Source organism: Jaculus jaculus, chromosome 1, assembly GCF_020740685.1.
Source record: "Jaculus jaculus isolate mJacJac1 chromosome 1, mJacJac1.mat.Y.cur, whole genome shotgun sequence".
NCBI classification, from domain to species: domain Eukaryota; kingdom Metazoa; phylum Chordata; class Mammalia; order Rodentia; family Dipodidae; genus Jaculus; species Jaculus jaculus.
In genome coordinates, this window is record NC_059102.1 from 85680694 (window position 1) to 85702119 (window position 21426).

General features: G+C 37.3%; 1 protein-coding gene across 4 annotated transcripts in view; it reads left to right on the forward strand.

Annotated features, from left to right (window-relative positions):
* Cntln (centlein) overlaps window positions 1-21426 on the forward strand; it is a 292751-nt gene that overhangs the window by 262741 nt on the left and 8584 nt on the right. For all 4 annotated transcript variants that reach the window (XM_045135495.1, XM_004658429.2, XM_045135491.1 and 1 more), the window contains 2 exons: window positions 5616-5801; window positions 11349-11426. In XM_045135495.1, the coding sequence (XP_044991430.1) occupies window positions 5616-5801; window positions 11349-11426 (264 nt within the window). The remainder of the gene's footprint in view (window positions 1-5615; window positions 5802-11348; window positions 11427-21426) is intronic.

Consider the following 21426-nt stretch of genomic DNA (forward strand, 5'->3'; position numbering starts at 1 on the left):
TAAGAAGTCTTAAATTCTGCAGATCTCTGAAACATTTGATAAAAATTTACTCTCCCAAGTGAAGGTCACATGAGATTCAATGCCTAATTTCCTTATTTGCAATAGCATGAAGGAGCTTCAAGAGTTCATGGTTCTAGAGCTTATTTGCCTCCAGGATAGGACAAAGCATACTGGAGTGAAACAGCTTTCTCACAGCAGCCCAGAAGAGAGATTGCTTTGTAAACAAAAAAACAGGTTTGATTCCATTAGATTGGCTAATGGAATTCATCAGGGGGCAAAATACCTAAATTCATACATAAAATTCCATTGGCAAAAACATAACCTGGGCCTCTCTGCCATAGAAATTTCTATTGAAATGTGGCCCAGGAAGAACTCCTTTTCCTGAAAAACTAATCTGCAGAACATTTCTGCAAATAAATATATTCAAGTCAAAATAGAGGAAAGAAAAAGAGAAAGTAAAATATTTTCAGTTGCTCTACAGAAACCTTTTTCAGGTAAACTTTACTTTTCCCTTTTCTTTCCTCAATTTTATTATGAGCTAATACTATTTATGATGTGGGCTGGAGAGATGGCTCAGCAGTTAAGGTGCTTGCTTAAAGCCTGATGGCTTGGGTTTGATTACCCAAGACCCATATAAAGGCAGATACACAAAGTAGCACATGTGTCTAGAGTTCATTTGCAATGGCAAGAGGCCTTGGCATGCCCATTCATTCTCTCTCTCTCTCTCTTTCTCTCCCTGCAAATAAATACATAAAAATATTTCAAGAAAACTATGGTGTAATTCCTTCTTGATATAAAGTAAACAATGCCCTGGTACAAGGTAGAAGTAAATATATAAGAGCTGGGATGAACATAATGAGATGATATGAACAGATGAAACACACTGACAGATGAAGCAAGGAAGTAAACAAACTCACAAAAATATTTTGATAGTTGTGTGTTTATGAGTAGTGGGGAAGAGAGTGCATGCACTCGTCAAGGTATGTACCTTATCTTGAACTTCCTGCATTTACTTAAACTCCCACAGTAAATACAAAGTAAATTAAGGACACTTACAGACACAGTATATGGATGGACCTTAGAAACACAATGTTAACTAAATCAGATATAAATATAAATTAGACATGGAGAAGGTAACATATTCTATTTATATAACGTTCTAGAAAAGACAGAATGCAGATTATATAAATTAGAAGAAGCGCTATGTAGGTCAGATAGGAATTAAGTAAGAGCATTGGAACATCCTGGAGTCTGAAGATTCTCCATCTTGAGCACACTGGTGTTTACATGGGGTACACAATTGCCAAATTCATTAAAGTAAACTAAATCTGTGTACCTTATTGCATTCTAACTCTGATTCCTTTGAAGCAACCACCTTGGGTGGAAGTATTTATGGAGCAAATGGCTGACTCAACATGTGCATGACTAGTCTCCAAAAAACAAAACCACACTAGTGAGAGAGGGCAGGAATAGTGAAGGCACTCATCTAAAAACAGTTCTTACAAATATAAGCCAGTACAATGGATCTACCATGTCATGACCTGCATATGTTCTAGTAAAAATTATGAACATAAAAAGATAACATTAGCAATAGACTTCAACTTCTCTGCCTCAACAGTGTTCTTCCTTGAGTTTCCTAGAGGTGCTATTCCCAGCTGTCTCCTGCTTGACATATCAAAAATAAAATCTCAAGCTGGAGAGATGGCTTACCGGTTAAGGCATTTGCCTGCAAAGCCAAAAGATCCAGGTTTGATTCTGCAGGACCCGTGTTATCCAGATACACAAGGAGGCACATGTGTCTGGAGTTTGTTTTCAGTGGCTGGAGGTGCGTCCATTCTCCTCTCTCTCTCTCTCTCTCTCTCTCTCTCTCTCTCTCTCTCTCTCTGCCTCTTTCTCTGTCAAATAACTAAATAAAAATTTTTAAATAAAATCTCATTAGGAAAGATATGAAAGGAATAGTTGTCCAATTTTATATTGATTATACCAATATTATACTAATAATTGTAGTGAGGGCTAAGGTTGGGCTTGGTGGTAACATGCTTGTCTAAAATGCGTAAAGCCGTAACTTCAATCCCCAGTAATCATATTTATAGATAAATAGTACAGATATTGTAGTAAAAGATAAATAGTACAGATATTGTAGAAAAACTACAATTAATTACAAAGCCAGACAAGTCACATAACACATGGAATTTTTTTTTAAATATTTTTTTGTTCATTTTTTATTTATTTATTTGAGAGCAACAGACACAGAGAGAAAGACAGATAGAGGGAGAGAGAGAGAATGGGCGCACCAGGGCTTCCAGCCTCTGCAAACGAACTCCAGACGCGTGCGCCCCCTTGTGCATCTGGCTAATGTGGGACCTGGGGAACCGAGCCTCGAACTGGGATCCATAGGCTTCATAGGCGAGCGCTTAACCGCTAAGCCACCTCTCCAGCCCAACACATGGAATTTTTAAAAATGTTTTAGGACTAGTGAGGGAATTGGAACAAATTGTGAAATCTCTCTTAAAAAAAAATAACAGGAGCCGGGCGTGGTGGCGCACGCCTTTAATCCCAGCACTCGGGAGGCAGAGGTAGGAGGATTGCCATGAGTTCAAGGCCACCCTGAGATGACAGAGTTAATTCCAGGTCAGCCTGGACCAGAGTGAGACCCTACCTCGAAAAACCAAAAAAAAAAAAAAAAAAAAAAAAAATAACAGAATTATCAGAACCTAGAGAATACAGCTAAAGCAGTTCTCAAAAAGTTTTATAGCCTTTGTATTAAAGATAGTAGGAAAATAAGCACTCAGTTAACATGAAAATAACCCAAACCTTTAGATAAAATAGAAATTAATGGATTAGAATTTATACAATTAATATATGAATACAGGAATTATTTTTATTGGGGGTAAAAAGAACAAGATATATAGTGGATAAACTTTATCTAAATACTTATGAAACCAAAGCAGGAAAGATGAGTTTACATTAAAAATTAAAAAATAGAAGTCGGGTGTGGTGGCGCATGCCTTTAATCCCAGCATTCGGGAGGCAGAGATAGGAGGATCACAGTGAGTTCGAGGCCATCCTGAGAATACAGAGTGAATTCCAGGTCACCCTAGACTAGAGTGAAACCCTAACTTGAAAAACCAAAATTAATAATAATAACAATACAAAATTATATTTAAAAATTAAAATTAAGATAATAGTAAAAATTCATGGCTTAAATCTATTATATATTCCTCATTGTAGAGAATACTTTTTGTTTTTGTTTAATTTGTTTGTTTGTTCGTTTTGTTTTTTCAAGGTAAGGGTCTCACTCTAGCTCAGGCTGACCTGGAATCTACTAAGTAGTCTCAGACTGGCCTTGAACTCACGGTGATCCTCATACCTCTGCCTCCAGAGTGCTGGGATTAAAGGTGTGTGCCACCATGCCCAGCTTGAGAATGTTTAAAAAATAATAAAGCAGTGTTCCACTAAATTCAAACATGAGAAAGAAAAATGTTTCATCAATTGAAGTACATTAAACATTTTTGGTGTGAAACACTTTAACTGTCAAAATGAATCGGTTACAAAAACTTTAAATATATGTAACAGGCAAATGTAATTCCTAAAAATATACAATTTTTATGAGAGAGAGAGAGAGAGAGATTTAGTTTGCCAGAGCCTCCAGCCACTGCAAACGAACTCCAGACTTATATACTCCAGACTTACATACTGCTTTGTGTGCATGCATGACCCTACATATATATCACCTTGTACATTTGGCTTATGTGGGATCTGGGGAGTCAAACATGGGTTTCCAGGCAAGTGCTTTAACAGCTAAGCCCTTTCTCCAGCTCTATAAACAATTTTAAGTCAATAATACAAACAAAATATATGATGAAAAATATATTTATCTCAGGATTGATGCTCAAATTCTTTTTTCTAAATTTTTTTTGTTCATTTTATTTATTTTTTTGAGAGTGACAGACACAGAGAGAAAGGCAGATAAGGAGACAGAGAAGAGAGAATGGGCACACCAGGGCCTCCAGCCACTGCAAACGAACTCCAGCTGCTTGCACCCCCTTGTGCATCTGGCTAACGTGGGTCCTGGAGAATCAGGCCTTGAATCGAGGTTCTAAGGCTTCACAGACAAGCACTTAACCACTAAGCCATCTCTCTAGCCCCTCAAATTCTTTTTTTAAGAAAAATGAAACCTTAAGACTCCAAAATAGGGTTGGACAAATGGTTCAGCAGCTAATGCACTTGTTTGCAAAGCCTAATGACCCAAGATGGATTCCCAGTACCCATATATACAGCCAGGTGCACAAGGTGGCAAAGGGTGGTGAGGTAACTTGTGTGCCCATTCTTTCTCTCTCTTCCCTCTTTCTCTCTCATAAATAAGTAGATATTAAAAAACAACAAAATAGAGTTTTAAAAAGCTTCACTGAAGTATAAAGGTGGTGTTTTGTTAATGGTATTTAAAAAACAGATGTTTTCATGTGTATTTTCTGGAGATGTCAATTGGTAGTATCTTATGAGAAGAGTGGAAATGGAATTCAGGGATAGCAATTGAAATTGCAGCAATACACATCCTCTAGTGTAGTATAGCAGCCTTACTTCCAGCTACTATTTATTGAAACAGTAAAGATCAAGAAAAATGTTGAAATAGACCAAAATCCTAACCCTGCCTGAGGCACAGTGCCATGCACTGTGACACAGAACTAGGTCCATGCAAAGTAAGAAGGTAGCTGGGCATGGTTATACATGTTTATTACCTCAGTCCCAAGAAGGGGTGGAAATTGTAGAATTTCTGGAGTTCACTGATCAAGCAGTCTGACCAAAACCAGCCAGTCTGGGGTCAGAGACTGTGTCTCAGCTAAACAGCACAGAAGAGGGACAGAAGAGGACACTCAGCCTGCTCCTCTGGCCTCTGCAAGGGTGTGCATGGGCCACATATGCACCTCACACACATGTGCATACACACCACACCACAAACGTGCCAAAAATGTCTTTCTCTGACATATAGGAGTGGCATGAACTAGCACTCATTGATTTCCCAAAGGAGAAATTTGCTGACGGTTGTAAGACAAGCCTAGCTTTGGTGTGAGGTTTCATCATCTTGCTTGTGTGCAGTCTCATTACACTTTTACTCAGACTGTCTTTCTCAAGTCCGTCCAAAGCATTTCCAAATCCAGTGTTAGTATAAAGGAAGAATCAGCCTTTGCTGCAGTCATCTTTCTTCAATCCATATAATAATCAAGTGAATTATGTAATACCCTGTTCACTAAGATGTACCAATTTAGGAATAAATAGAACCAACTCTCAGCAAAAGCCCATTTGTTCATCATAATACCAGGAGCCTGTCTTCTGCAAGCATTCACCAACAAAGATAGCAGTTGGCATCTGTTAAAGAGAATTTAGAGAGTTTTCATTAATACAGCAAGGCAGTTAGGAAGTGATTTAAGAGAACTTTTAGAACTTTCATTGCATAATGACAGTGAGTAAATAGCAACCCATTCTATTCCAAAATAAATAAAATCAGAGTAATCCTAATAAAAATGATTTGCTAGTATCTTCACATTTTTATGTTATGACCATTTTCTCTTCATTATGATTTCCATATGAGTCCTGTTCTTTCCAATATATTGCAGGCTTTGGTCAGAGAGTTACAAAGTGATGTCAATGGGATAAGGCGTCAAATCAGAGAGCTTAAAAAAATGCAGAAAACCAGGAATGCTTGTAAAACCTCAACGCATAAAGCCCAGACCTTGGCAGCTTCTATCCTGAACATTTCACGGTCAGACCTAGAGGAAATACTGGATACAGAAGATGAAGTGGTAAGATCATTTGAATATTTATCAATAAAGGGCTTAATACACATTTATTTCAATAATATATTTTTGATTTAGAAATCTTTGAATTTCTTCAAGATTATATTCATAAAAATAATATTTTTCAAGTGCCAAAGAAATCAAAACACCTTTAAAGAAGTTTCATATGTAATATAGAAATCATATATATATATATATATATATATATATATATATATATATATATATACAAGTAGAAAGGTTACATATGGCTTGTTACATAATTATCCACCCCTGACTCCTCCACTCTCCTTACTTAATCATATTTGTTATCCTGTAACACAGGTTTATTTTTTGTCATATTGTATTGTCTTTTGTTTTTCTTGAGACAGGGTCTCACTAAGCTTCCCAGGTTGGTCTTCAATGAAGTGATCCTCCTGCCTCAGCTTTTTAAGTATCTGGGACTAAAAGTGTGTACCACTATACCCTATAGAATCCACTTTAAAAAAATGTATCATTTTATTATATACAAATAATAACATGTTATTTATTATATATAATATATAAATATATTTTAACAGGTTATATACTTTTAACTCCTCACTCCTGCTCCCATTACTCTGAAACCCTCCTCTGTGGGGTCATGAAGGCCTCATTGAGTCCCTGTGGAGTAGTGGAAGGATCATGTCTGAGAGTATTCCTACCCACTCAGGGGCTCTTACAATCTTTCTGTCTCTTCTGCAATGTTCCCTGCCTGTTGGCAGTCTGACTTAGTGATGAGTTCTCTTTAGCCTCTGAATTTCTGCTTTAATAGGCTTTGATTGATCACAATGTCTGTCACTATCACCCTGTAGCTGATTGTCAGGCCAGCAGTAGGAGCAATATTCATGCACCACTTCCTCTGCAGTTCCTCCTGGCTATAACAGATGTAGTAAAGGTGGCACATCTCATGGTGGACAGTTGGCTCTCTTCTTGTCTTGTCAATGGATCTTGGTTCTCCTTCATTTTCTCTGCCATTTGTAAAATAAAGAAGATTCTCTAGCCAAAAGTGAAATCAGCTTGGGTTAAAAGGCATCTGCAAAGTTATTTTAGAGATTTTTTTTTTTTTTTTTTTGGTGTGCAAGCCCACTCTTCTTCAGAGAACAAGTGGGGGGCTTCTTCTGAAGTCTGAGTTTCCTGACCATGGGACTCTGACTTAGTTTTCAGTACCAGATATTAGTTATCTCCCACTGAGTCAGCCTCATATCCAAACAGTGAAGGGTTGGTTACTGGGAGGCTACATGTCACTATTGCACAAGTCTGTACTTTTTGTCTGGCTGAGAAATCACTTTTTAAACTTTTTATTTTTAATTATTTATCTGAGAACAACAGAGAGTGAAAGAGGGAGAGAGAGAGAGAGAGAGAGAGAGAGAATGGGCACACCAGGGCCCTCCAGCCACTGCAAACAAACTCCAGATGCATGTGCTACCTTGTGCATCTGGTTTACATGGGTACTGGGGAATCAATCCTCAAATCAGTGTCCTTAAGCTTCACAGGCATGTGCTTAACCTCTAAGCCATGTCTCCAGCCCAGAAATCACTTTTTTAAAATAGAGACAGTTTAAAATGATTTACTGATAAATCAATTATTGAAACTGGTTCTAATCATTACTGATCTGGCAGTCTACTAGCTTTCTTGGTGAAACTAAAATTTATGGTGGATAAACTTGTTCATGGAAAATACATTGTTGAAAACACTTATTGTTTTACACTGGTTAACATACTCCTGTCTGTGTAAATTATGTGTTCAAACTCTCTTCTTGACATGGCTCCTGCCACATAAGCGTCAGAGTCTCTCAAGGATGCTTGGTACTGTTGTACTGTTCTTCTGAATGGGAATTTCGGTTTCTTTATTGCTTGGAAAGATTTAAGTAAGGTTGGAACTGGGAACATCCCAATAAGTATTTGCTCATTAAAAAACTAATGTGATAGACTAAAGATAGCTTCAAAAGGATTTTCTAGAGTGGAGAAGATCTACAAGTTATGAATTTATTTAAACTAATGATAATTCTTTGGAAAGAAATCAAAGAAATTCCAGAGGTTATAATTGTCTTATGTATAAATGGTGTGGTAAATTATCCATTTCCCAGTTTCCTGTTTTTTGTACTTATGCCAAAATGGCTATGACTCTATATCAAATTCTAAACTTTAAGTTACAAGAGGAATTGAAAATATGGCTCAGCAGGTAAAGGAGCTTGTTTGTAAAGCCTGCCAGCCCAAGTTCCACTTCTAAGATGCCTACATTAGCCAGATGCAAAAAGTGGCACAAGAATCTGGTGTTTTTTGCAGTGGTGAGAAGCCCTGGTACACACACGCACACACACACACACACACAAATACATAAACAAACAAATTTTAAAATAAAGTATAAGAGCATTATCAAATGTACCAAGTGAAAGACAAGACACACAAGAAATCATAGTACCTCTGACAAGGGTGTTAACTATGATTATTACATCTAGAGTTTTTGGCTGGTGATGAAAACCTTAGCAAAATATTAAAGTTGAAAACCGGGAAGAACTTGATCCATCAATATGTCAAGGAAAGATAGCCAACTGCCTAGCATGAGACAAGTCACATGTAGCACATTTGCCAGGGTCAAGGAGACCTCACAGAGGAAGTGGTGAATTAATCTTGAATTCTGTTCTCACTGCTATTCTGACAACCTACTCCAGGGAGGTGGTGATAGACATGGAGCACACTCAAAACTCATCAAAGCAGGAATCCAGGGGATGCAGAAAGCTGGACTCTAAAGTAGGCTGATACCAGCAAAGGCTCAGGGAGCATTGCAGAAGAGGGGACAGGGAGGTTGTGAGAGCTGCACAGTGTGAAGGAATATCATGAGACATTGTTTCTCCCCACACCCAGAGATTGACGGATGCATTCCTAGCTCCATGGTGATTACCAACAACCTCACTAAGGAGAACTCTCATGGAATGGTTGTGTGGAGGGAGGAGGGAATATAAGAGGCTAACATGAGAGGAATGGGACCAACAGATGATTTGTTCATACAGTAAAGTTCATAATTATAAAACAGGGGAAAAATAAGTAAACTTATTTCATTAATATGCAAACTTATTTTCATCTTTAAAAAGCGGTAAAGTTATGTGTATCAAAGAATTGCTTTTAAATAAATTTATGATTTATTATCAAAAAATATTAAAGTTGGGCTGGGGGGTATGGCTTAGTGGTTAAGGCACTTGCCTGGGTAGCCAAAGGACTCAGGTTCAATTCCCCAGAACCCACAAAAGCCAAATACACAAAGAGTACATGCATCTAGAATTCAGTTACCATGGCTTTAGGCCCTGGCGCACCCATTCTCTAAATGTCTGCCTCTCCTCTCTATCTTTCTATCTGCTTGCAAATAAATAAACAAAACACGATAATATTTTTTTTTAATAATAAGGTTAAGGCCTCAACAGCTGTCTAGGGTTTTAGCAAACTTAGCAAAGTCCCTTATGTGGGAAAATGCATGTGTGTTCTTCCATGTTATTACATACACAAACACATGTTCCATGCATATGCATGCTTCTACTTATATACACAAACACATTGTATGCATTCTGAAACATAGGCTGCTACCTTCATTTGGTATCCAAGAAAATTCCCTGTCTGAGCTAAAAAATCAGAAAGGAAAAAAAGGTAGCAAAAAGAGTCCCTCATTATAGTGCCAAGGACCAGATTTCTGAGAAGCACCAGCACCAAGCTTCTGGCTTGATGCAGTCTGAACCCAGACTGCTCACACGGCAGCATGACATTCTACACATCCTCCTGAAAGGAAAAGGTTTTAAGTACAAACATGTAACTCAATTATACACATACTAGATAGAGGCTGATTTAAACTGAATGCAATCTTTTAGCCATTACAGGGTGCAGTGTCTTGCCTGAAATCAGACTAGTAAATTCATTTCAAAAGTATGAGAGGCTATGTGAAGTGCCTGGCATGATGTGTGGCATGCAGAAAACTTCAACAACAAATATTAGTTTCTCAAATGCTTCTCTGTTTCAAAAGTTCCTTTTGAGTGTAAACCTGATTATGAGTTTAAGTAAATCATCCAATGCACATAAAAATACATCACAATTTTGGAAATATTTATTTTGATAATTATTGGTATAAAATAGGACTTCAGGGAATGGAGAGATGATTCAATAAATATGCTTCTCATGCAAATATAATGGCCTAAAGGGGCCTGAAGCCACCTGAGTTCAATTCCTTAGCACCTATGAAAATACATCACTAATTAACCTCAGTTCTGTGGGAAAGGAATTACTTGGGCGCCTAAAAAATAGGCAATTTCTGAGTTAGTGAGATTCTGTCTCAATAAAATGCAAATGAGCAATAGAGGGAGATCTCTGCCATTCTACTCTGTCCTCCTAATGCAGGCACAGTTGGTGCCACAATGGCAAATACATGTATATATAACACAAACACACTGTGCCATACATACTACACCCATGCACATACAAAACAAAAAAAAAACAGAACTTATAGCACACTTCTGTAATCTCAGCACACTGATGGGGAGATAGGAGGCAAAAATTGGAGAACTTCCCAGAAGCTCAGGAGCTTGTCATGGGCACAGCAGTCAAAAACAATGAGAATGAGAGAGGTGGGGGGAACAAGATCTTGTCTCAAATAGAAAGTTCAAAATGAGAACTGAGACTCAAAAGTTGTCTGTAATATTCATACACATACTGTGGTATGTGCGCTTGCACTGACATACAAACAGTACACACATACACACACTAAATAAAATAAAGAATACACTTAACAATGTCCCTTGCTTGTCAGTATTGAGTGTTTTAGATCAAAAGAATTTATATATACCAAAGTCATGTGATGTTACATTTAATTTTTACAATTATCCATTGCTTGCCTGTTTTCAAGTCATATTTTTAAAAATTTTTTTGTTTTATTATTTATTTATTTGAGAGTGACAGACAGAAGGAGGGAGGGAGGGAGGGAGGGAGGGAGGGAAGGAGGGAGGGAGGGAGGGAGGGAGAGAGAGTGGGCACACCAGGGCTTTCAGCCACTGCAAACGAACTCCAGACGTGTGCACCTCCTTATGCATCTGGCTAATGTGGATCCTGGGGAATTGAGCCTTGAACTGGGTCCTTAGGCTTCACAGGCAAGTGCTTAACTGCTAAGCCATCTCTCCAGCCCTCAAGTCAGATTTTTGAGTTTAATGTTTAGGTTCAGTTTTATGAAGTCTTATGTCTTATGAAGATCACATATATATGATTCTTTTATACAGCTCTTTCTTTTTTACCATTATCTTTTTTAACCCCCATTTCTATCTTGAGCTCTAATATTGTGAAATATAGAAATATAGCTTTATTTTCTGTATGTATGTAAATATTTATAAATTAAATTTAGAAATTATGAATTTAAATAATCTAATCTTAAAGAGACAGGCCAATTTTGTTGAAAATTATTTTACTTATATTCTGACACTGATACAGTTGTATTCCACACCTAGTAACATGATGTAGTTCATATAAATATAGCTAACACCACTGTTTATATTTTTGTTAGGAAATTGAAAAGGCAAAAATAGATGCTGAAAATGACAAGGAATGGCTGTTCTATATTCAGAAGCTTATTGATGGACAGGTATATATTTTTTCTGCTTGATTATTAATATTTCCAAATAAAATTTGATGCCTGATGTTCTTGCTAGATATCTAACTTTTGTACAAACACCCATTATTTGCTATTAGATAATAAAAGTATTCCAAAAGGTAGGAAGAAAGTTAACCCTCTATTTGTACTTTTGGACTTAACAAATGAAACAAATGCTTTGGGAAAGAGCCAACATGAGTCTTAGCAAGTGCATTAATTAAATTATTGAGTCAACTTCTATGCTTGCCAGACTGAAAAGGATCCATTCTCTCAGACCTCTTAGGAGAAGAGATTCTTTATTATGTGTCTTTAAAGTTAGTAGTTGATACGGACACCTGAGGAGTTCATGGGTTTCAGTGACCTTTTACTATGGACCTGTTTCCAGTCAATTCATGTTTTCCTCACAGCCAGACAGCTGTTTATTACTGTGTCTTCCCGCATTCTCTACAATATTTTCTACTGAGACCTCGAGCAGCTTGTTAGTGGGAAGTAAATATTGATTTGGCATCCTGTCAATGCAGAAAGAATGAAAAAATTTCCACCAGAGGCCCCTCAAACATTTTCCTATCGACGTTTTCTGGGCCGAGTGGAAAGCTGCATGGAGGATGACAAGGCCAAGGCGAGTTGAAATCCCTGAGGGGTCTATTGAGACTGCTGCTGTGACCTGTGTGATACTTTTTCTTCCCTTTCAAGTATTTTTTTAATACACATATGGTCTGCTGGGATGCGCCCCTCTTGTAAGTGATCAAGGGCAGTTTATTGGCAGGTGAGAGCCCTGCTTTTCTAGTCATAGCCAGCTTTTGTTTTGACATCATTGACGGCAGATAATGCATTCCAAACTTTTCTTTATTACAGTTCTTTTTGCTTCCTTTGCTTCCCCTAATTGTTTATTTCAAAACTAATCTGGAATAAATGAAAGCTAAGATATTTTTGTCAAAATAGCAAAAGGAAAATTTTATCAATCTGTGATTTTTGAAAGATGTAAATAGTTTTGTATGTTGCTTGAAAACAAAAATTGATATTATATAAGGATTGATAGCAGAGGTTGATAGTACGTACATCCATTTTGTATTTAACAAATAATATTCTTTTTCTTTTTTAAGTTTTTTATTAGTATGCAAAGAATTAGGTTTCATTATGGTGTTTTTAAATAATTTTTCTCTTCCTCCCTCTTTCTCCCATACACTTCCCTGTCTTCTCTCCCTGACATAGACTTATTTCTACTTTCATACATGTTTGTTTTAGTCCCCTCCCCTTTCTAGTCACCTTTTCTTCTTAGTAAAGTCAAGAATAAGTCAAGGAAAGGGCCAAAGACATAGCTCAGTGGTATTGTTTGTCTAGTGTTCATAAGGCACTTGGTATAGTCCCCAATATTAAGGAGAAAAAGGAGATATAAGTATATATAAGTGATATGAAAGTTAATATTATTTGTATTATTTTTATATATTTTAAACATCTAAAATGGCTTCAATAATAACAATGTGATCAGCAACCTTTTAAGTGTTTAAATGCAGATGGTTAGGTGCCAGACAAAGCCTTTTGTAGTGACAACTTCTTGATGAAAAGCTATTTCTTTATTATGTTGTGTGCCTAGAACCCAGTCCAGTGCATGGTACAATAAGGAGGTCTATAATTATTCTTATGTAATGTCTTTTAGCTTAAAATTGTAGAAATAGGGCTGGAGAGATGGCTTAGTGCGTAATGTGCTTGCCTACAAAGCCAAAAGACCAGTGGTTCAATTCCCCAGGACTCACATAAGCCAGATGCACAAGGTGGCACATGCATCTGGAGTTCGTTTGCAGTGGCTGAATGCCCTGGTGTGCATACTCTTTCTCTCTCTCTCTTTCTCTCTCTCTGCCTGTTTCTTAAATAAATAAAAATATTTTTAAATTTTAAAATATATAGAAATTAACTAGTGGTAAATTTTTAAATGTTCATTTTGTAATTAAGACTTTAATTTCTTTCAATTAGAAATGTTATCATAAGTTATGACCAAAACATAATAAATCAACATGTGTAAGCCTTTGTTAAGTGTACGAGGCAGTGCTGGTGCCAGACCTGGGGTTTGCTTACACATCGAAGTACATGCTACGTCCCACACTGTCCAGACATTTGCTTATTTGGTCCAGTTCGCATAAAAAATTCTGTTGAAAATGTTATCAGACTGCTTAATACTACAGTTTGATATAGTGCCTTTTGTGCCACAGAGCCTGGACTCTGGAATATAATTGCCTGTAGTATTGATTTAATTGCCCAGGTTTATTTGTGGACTCCTAATTATTGACTGGAGGAGAATTGAATAGAGCAGTCTTTCTGAACACTGCAAAGTGCTGCTGTTGCTGTGTACATAATGAACAGTATCATGGGCCTTTAGATCATCTTTCAAGCTAATTTTATTCCACTGTGACAGTATGATAACATTTAAAAAGTCAAAGACTTTTATTTTTATTACTGACATAGGTTTTGCTGATGTCTTTAGATTTTGAAGGAAAAAAAAATGGGACTTTGTTGGTTTCACTTGAATGTCACTTTATAATTATGCCCACGAGAAAATCTATAAAATAGAAAACATCTCTGTTTGTCATTGTTAGCCTTCTTTTGTTCTCTCTCAATCCCAGCAATTACATTTGTCCTGGATTTTCAAAAATGTTTCTTTGTCCACCTGTATTTTAGAGTTTGCGATGTAAAGGACTGTGTGGGCAAATGTGTGAATATATTCACTCATATATCTAGTCTACTTTATGGTTAATGTAATGTTATATGTGTTTACATAATCTTCTAGTTGTGGGATGATTAAGCACATTCCCTAAAAATGCTATTTACCACTACATTGGTGTTGTACTGTTAAAATATTTCAAGGTTAATTGATATAAAAAAATACTGTCCCTCTGTGTTAAGTGTGGATGTGATAGAATTCTGAAACTATGTGTGAGTGTGACCCTATGATTTTGTCTTAAGTATGAGGCCATATGTTTTTGTGTTATAAATGTATTGTTTTTATTCATTTAATGAAGTTTTGCGTTGATAAATGCTGTTTCTGCCATGTGGCAGGAGGAAACCACATAAATTAACACCTCTGGGGGTATACATGAACTAAAAGCTCTGAACTTTTAACTTATATTTGTAAAAGGTACATATAATACCATAACCTACATCATTTAATACAGAATACAATGGCATGTCCTAGTTATTTCAAGTGTTCTGAAGTAATTGGTAGTTTCATTTATTTTATATTTTTCTGTAACTTGCTTTTCTTTGCATGTACATTTTAATTATAAGCATATTGAAACAAATCTAAGATCTGCTTTCAGTTTTCTGTGAGAGGTGTGTGTGTGTGCGCGTGTGTGTGTGTGTGTGTGTGTGTGTATATATATATTTCATAGAAAAAATATCTATGGGTACTTATTTCTTTTAGTATATTTACTTGTATTTTAATTTTAATTTGTTTTAAAGCATAAATTTTATGACAGATAAAGAAGCAAATTAATTATCATCATAAAATGGGAGAAACCTATCTAAATTTAGTTTTTGTGTCATTGAGGGAATGGGTAAAAGTAGAGTTGGCACTATATGATACAGCTTCTGAGCAAGAAAACGATGTTATCAGAGTTGTGTTTTAGAAACATATGGCATCAGAGCTGGATGGATTGCTTAGTGGTTAAGGTGGTTGCCTATGAAGCCAAAGAACCCAGGTTTGATTCCCCAGGACCTATATAAGTCAGATGCACAAGGTCATGCATGTACCGCATGACACACACATCTGGAATTTGATTGCAGGGGCTAGAGGCCTTGGTGTGCCAATCTCTCTCTCTTTCTCATTAAAAAGAAAAATGAGGCATCAGCATGTAGGATGTTTGGAGAGACAGAAGACTGAGAGCAAGGAGGCTGTTAGATGGAGGGCTATGGCATCTGGAGGGCCACAGCCATAGCAATAGGAAGGCTAGAGATTGCAATGAGCTATATTCATTTTAATGAGTCAATATAGAACAGTTGTGAGCGCAAATAAAAGTGGTTTGAAATCAAAGATGGGTTATTTTAGTATCCTAGAAGATGAGAAGGAGGACAATGTCTTAAGAATTTTAGTGACCAAGAGCAAGCCTGGGCTGGAAAGATTCCTCAGTAGTTAAAGGCACTAAAAGTAGCTAAAGCCTGGTAACCTGATTTTTGAATCCCCAGTACCCATGTAAAGCCAGAGGCAGAAAGTGGCACAGGCATCTGGAGTTAATTTACAGTAGCAGAAGTTCTTAGTAAACTGTGTGTGTCTGTGTGTCTGTCTGTCAAATGACTGAATAAATTTTTTTATTTATTTTATTTTAGTTTTTTGAGGTAGGGTGTCACTCTAGCCCAGGCTGACCTGGAATTCACTATGGAGTCTTAGGGTGGCCTCGAACTCACGGCAGACCTCCTACCTCTGCCTCCTGAGTGCTGAGATTAAAGGTGTGCGCCACCATGCCCGGCAAATAAATATTAAAAATGAAAGAGCAGATTGAGTAGAAGAAAATATTAAACAGTGATTGAAACCATGGAAATTTTAGTATCTTATAATATTCAAGAGTTCTGTTTTCCCTTAATTCATTCTAATCATTTATCTGGCTCTTTTCAGTTAAATTTAACCATATAAGAAATGCAGTTCATACTCTCGTGTGATTAGCAAGCCCATATTAAAACTGCTTTCTACCTTGAGTTATTGATAATACAAAGTACGGGCTCTGATAAGTAGGGTTTTGTTTTGTTTTTTTTTTTTTTTTTGAGCTTTATCTGCTTCTGTTCCTGTAACTTCAAATCTCACCAATGTAAAGTGGCACACTTTTTCTAATGTCCTCGCTATAAATGATGTTTATTTTTGGCAGTATGTCTTGTAGTGTAGCAATGGGAAAAGTTCATCTCCCTGGCTTTTGTCTGTACAGTATACTACAACCTGAAGGTGAGCTGGAAGTTTCTCCTTGGAACTCTGAAGACATCTTTCTGTGACTGCTTCCTGTGTGGGCTTGCATACTACCCTCTCACACACGAAAAATCCCCATATAGTTACTCTCACACAGTTCCTTCCTACATCTAGCTAAAGGAGCAAGAGTTAAATCTCTGCTCAGACACTTTCTGTGATCATTTTTTTAAACATTTTAAGCCTATTTTCACATCAGAAATGACACATGATTATTAATATATCCTTTAAAGTATTAACATTTAATTCTAACCTATAATCAGTTTTTAGTGAAACTTCTTTGTTGTTTTAGTAGCTTTCTTTGTAGTTTTATATCCTCTAAAATTCTAATACTGTAATAAAATAGCTTATAACTCCTGTTTTAAAATTAATTTTACCCAATACAAATATTCCTACCATATTTTATTAATATCCAATTTAATTTCTCTATACATTGAGATTAGCAGTGTAACTCAAAAATATTCATTGAATGTCTACATCATGTGTAAATGTAGATACAATGAGAGACAAACTGGACTAATTCAGGTCCTCAAAGGGTTTTAAATCTAAAATGAGAATATATCAAGTATTAATAAATATGGGGAGAAATTGGAACCCTTGTGCATTGCTGATGAGAAGGTAAAAATGGAGCTGATATTGTGAAAAGATTGACAGCTCCTCAAGAAATTAAACACATTTGTTATCCAGGAATTCTACTTCTAAGTATATTGCTAAAGGAACTGAAAGCAAGGTCTTGAGTAGGTATCTGTATAGCAGTGTACATAGCAGCATTAGTTATGGTGGCCAAAAGTGGAACTAATCCAGGCACCTGTTGATGAATAAAGAGATGAGTCTTATGTATATGTGCATATATACATATATATCATGTCCAAAAGGAAAAAAAGTATTGTAGTGATACATGCTGCACCGTTGATGAGTCTTGAAGATTTAGCATAATGTTTACATTCTGAAGACATTATGCTGTGTGAGATAAACAAGACACAAAGTGGTGTACCTAGCATACTCAGATTCTGGGATACTAGACTCCTGTTTAGAAAGCAGGATGCAGGTTTCCCTGGCTGGTGGGAGGAGAGGAGTGGAGAGTTGTTGTTTAGTAGGGATGGAGTTAGTTAGGACTTATAGGTAGTATATGGGATCATAGGTAATATTTGTTTCTATTACAATTTAATTGGCTTAATTGTGGAGGGTAACATTATTTCTTGTTTTATGAACTATTGGGAAAGGTAACCAAATTCTGAGTTTCTGATCAGTAAGTTAATAAGGTCACAATGAACAATCTTTTATATGTTGTATAGTGTGCTAACAGGAAACAAAAATCAAATTGTGGCGTTGGAGAGATTGCTCATTGGTTAAATTGCTTGCCTGCAAAGCTTAATACCTCAGGTTTGGATCCCTAGTACCCATGTAAAGCCAAATGCACAAAGTAACATAAGCATCTGGAGCTCATTTGCAGTGGCTAGAGACCTGGTGTGACCTTCATTCTCTCTCTCTCATTGTAAAGAAGAAATGTATTTTTAAAAACTAATATAAATAATAATCATTTTTTAAAAAGCAAACTATGCCTTAAACTTCTAGATTTCCCAGAGGATCATTATAGAATGAAGTTTGCCTCCATTCTTTTACACTGAAGCCTAGACCATGTCATCCCATACTGAACTTTTGGTAACACTCAAAGGAGAAGAATATTTTTCCTATAGATTTAGAATTTAGGTTTTACCTTTGCTTGTATACAACGGCATAGGATGTATGAAAGGAAGCATTGTGCTGTAATAAACATCAAACACCATACTAAAATCTTTGGTTTGTAGACTGTCTAGTACAACCAGCCCTTTTGAGCATGACCTGTGCCATGTGGAGTAATAGGAAATTCTTACAACTGCTAGATAAATTTAGGATTTTTCATGACTGTACAAAATACTGAGTGTGTCAGTTAAGCCACTCTCTCCCTGAATTCAGTGTTAATATACTTGTAAAAACCGGTGTTCATACCTAGTCCTGTTTGAGCCCCAAAATAGTTTCTTCTAGTCTGCATAAGGAGGTCCTTCTGCTTCCTCCAATAGAGTATAGATTGCAAAAGCTCCTATTTGCTGTCTGGAAAGAGTGTATGTGGAATTGACAGATCCCCTTCAACATATTTCTTGGCTTTGAAAAATGAATCCTCCTAAGATACACTGAATACTTATAATAAATGTATTATTTAATTTGTAGCTGAAGGTAGCTGAAGGCTACCTTTGCCTATTATACAAAGTTCCCTGGTAGAAGTTGTGGGATTTTTTGTGTGTGAATGTGTGTATATATGTTCAAGTGTGTCAGTGTGGATTCATGCATTGCCGTAACATGCATGTGGAAGTCAGAGAACCACTTGCACGTTAGGTCCTCGCCTTTTGCTTCATTTGGGACAGGGTCTCTTCTCATTGCTCATTGTTCACCACTTTACTGCTCTAATAGTGTCTGGAAAATTCTCTGGTCTGGGCTGGAGAGATGGCTTAGCAGTTAAGTGCTTGCCTGTGAAGCCTAAGGACCCCGGTTCGAGGCTTGGTCCCCCAGGTCCCACATTAGCCAGATGCACAAGGGGGCGCATGCGTCTGTAGTTCGTTTGCAGAGGCTGGAAGCCCTGGCGCGCCCATTCTCTCTCTCTCCCTCTATCTGTCTTTCTCTCTGTGTCTGTTGCTCTCAAATAAATAAATAAAAAATTTACAAAAAAAAATTCTCTGGTCTTCATCCCCCATCTCACCATCCATGTACTGAGATTACAGAAGCCCACAATGACTTTCAGCTTTTTCATGGAGTCTGAGATTCCAAACTCATGTACTCAGTCTTGTGCAACTAGTGCTTTATCTGCTGAGGACTCCTCCCGCCCCGGCCCCTGGTGGGATATTGCAGTGAGTGGTGGAGGTGGGCTGCAGTAGGAATGCATCTGGTCTCAATGTGAGGCCAGTGTACCCCAAAGGGAACAGATCCAAACTGATGTGGAGGGATTTAGGGACTTGAAATTCTTTATAGCCTGGTCTGGTCCAAGACATGGTATCAAAGATGAGGGCACAGGAGTATCTCTGATCTATGAGAACACATATCATTGGTTTAATAACAATGACTTCATGGGTTGGAAAATAAGATCAAATAAGAACATTGTTTTGGACTGAAGAGATAGTTTAGTGGATAAGGTACTTGCTTGCAAAGTCAAAGGACCCAGGTTTGACTCCCTAAGACCCATGTAAGCCAGATGCACAAGGTGGCACATAAATCTAGAGTTTGTTTATAGTGGCTGGAGGCCCTAGCATATCCATTTTCTCTCTCTCTCTTTCACCCTCATTCCCTCTCTCCTTTCTCTGTCTCTGAAATAAAAAATATTAAAATAATTGTTTATTTTTTAAAAAGAACATTGTTTCCTGTGGAGAATCTTGTGACATGTAGTTAGCCCTGTGTTGGCAAATTGTCAAAACGGAGTTCAAGTCTAGAGAACTTACAGAGTCATAAAGAACTAGGGCTGGAGAGATGGCTTAGTGGTTAAGCGCTTGCCTGTGAAGCCTAAGGGCCCCGGTTCAATGCTCAATTCCCCAGGACCCACGTTAGCCAGATGCAGAAGAGGGCACATGCATCTGGAGTTCGTTTGCAGTGGCTGGAAGCCCTGGCATGCCCATTCTCTCCCTCTATCTGCCTCTCTCTCTCTCTCACTCTCACTCTCACTCTTACTCTCAACTAAATAAATAAAAATGAAAAAAAAATTTCAAAAAAAGAACTTGCTGACAGTTCCCTTCCCAAATCCCAAAGTCTCCAGTCACCCACTTGCTTGAAATGTTACAAAAACACTCCTTGAGCAAAATAATAAATAAAACAATTTCATAGTTTAAAAATGCGCTTATTTATCAGAGAGAGAAACAGACAGAAAGAAGCAGACATCAAGAGAATAAATATGGCAGTGCTAGGCCCTCCTGCCACTGCAAATGAACTTCAGACACATGTACCACTTTTTGCATCTGGCTTTATAAGAGTGCTGGGGAATCAAACTTGGGCTTTCAGGCTTTGCAAGCAAGGTGTCTTTAACAATTGAACCATCTCTCTAGTCCCATGACTTTAAATTTTTTAATTCTTTATTTTCAATTTTCTTATGGCTTCTAGTGTAATTTTTAAAGTACTGGTAGGGTGTGGTGGCGCACACTTTAATCCCAGCACTTGGGAGGCAGAGGTAGAAGGATTGCCATGAGTTTGAGGCCACTCTGAGCTAGTACATGGGGAATTCCAGGTCAACCTGGACTAGAGTGAGACCTTACCTTGAAAACAACAACAAACACAAGAAACAAAAAGAAAAGGAAAGAAAGAAAGAAGGAATACTGGAGAGCAGCAAATACAACCTTATGTATGTCATTTTTTAACAGAACTCCTAGAGATATATCTATTAAGATATGTGATTTAAATATAATAGACAAGAAGAATAGCTCAAAATTCTGTACCAAATTTAAATTATAAACAAATTGTTTCTTTTGAACAGAATTCATCATTATTTCTTTTTTTTAATTTTTATTTATTTATTTATTTGAAAGCGACAGACACAGAGAGAAAGACAGGTAGAGGGAGAGAGAGAGAATGGGAGCGCCAGGGCCTCCAGCCTCTGCAAACGAACTCCAGACGCGTGCGCCCCCTTGTGCATCTGGCTAACGTGGGACCTGGGGAACCGAGCCTCAAACCGGGGTCCTTAGGCTTCACAGGCAAGTGCTTAACCGCTAAGCCATCTCTCCAGCAAGGGAGATCATTATTTCAACAAGTTCATTTTTAAATCTCAAGTTAGTAGACTGCTGCCCCTCTATGTCCATGAGTGTGCATGTATGTCTGTAAACAAATGTATATGTTATACCAAATTGTGGACCTGTAATTCTACAAAAAATCCCATCAGTCTTTCATGTGAAAATATTTAGTGCTCACTCAGTCACATTCCTTTTGCAAAGCAGCTCATCTCAGTTTGCTTCACATTGCTGGCAAAAAACATGCAACCAAGAGCCACTTGTAGGAGGAATGTTTATTTTGGCTTACATGCCTGAGAAGAAGCTCCAT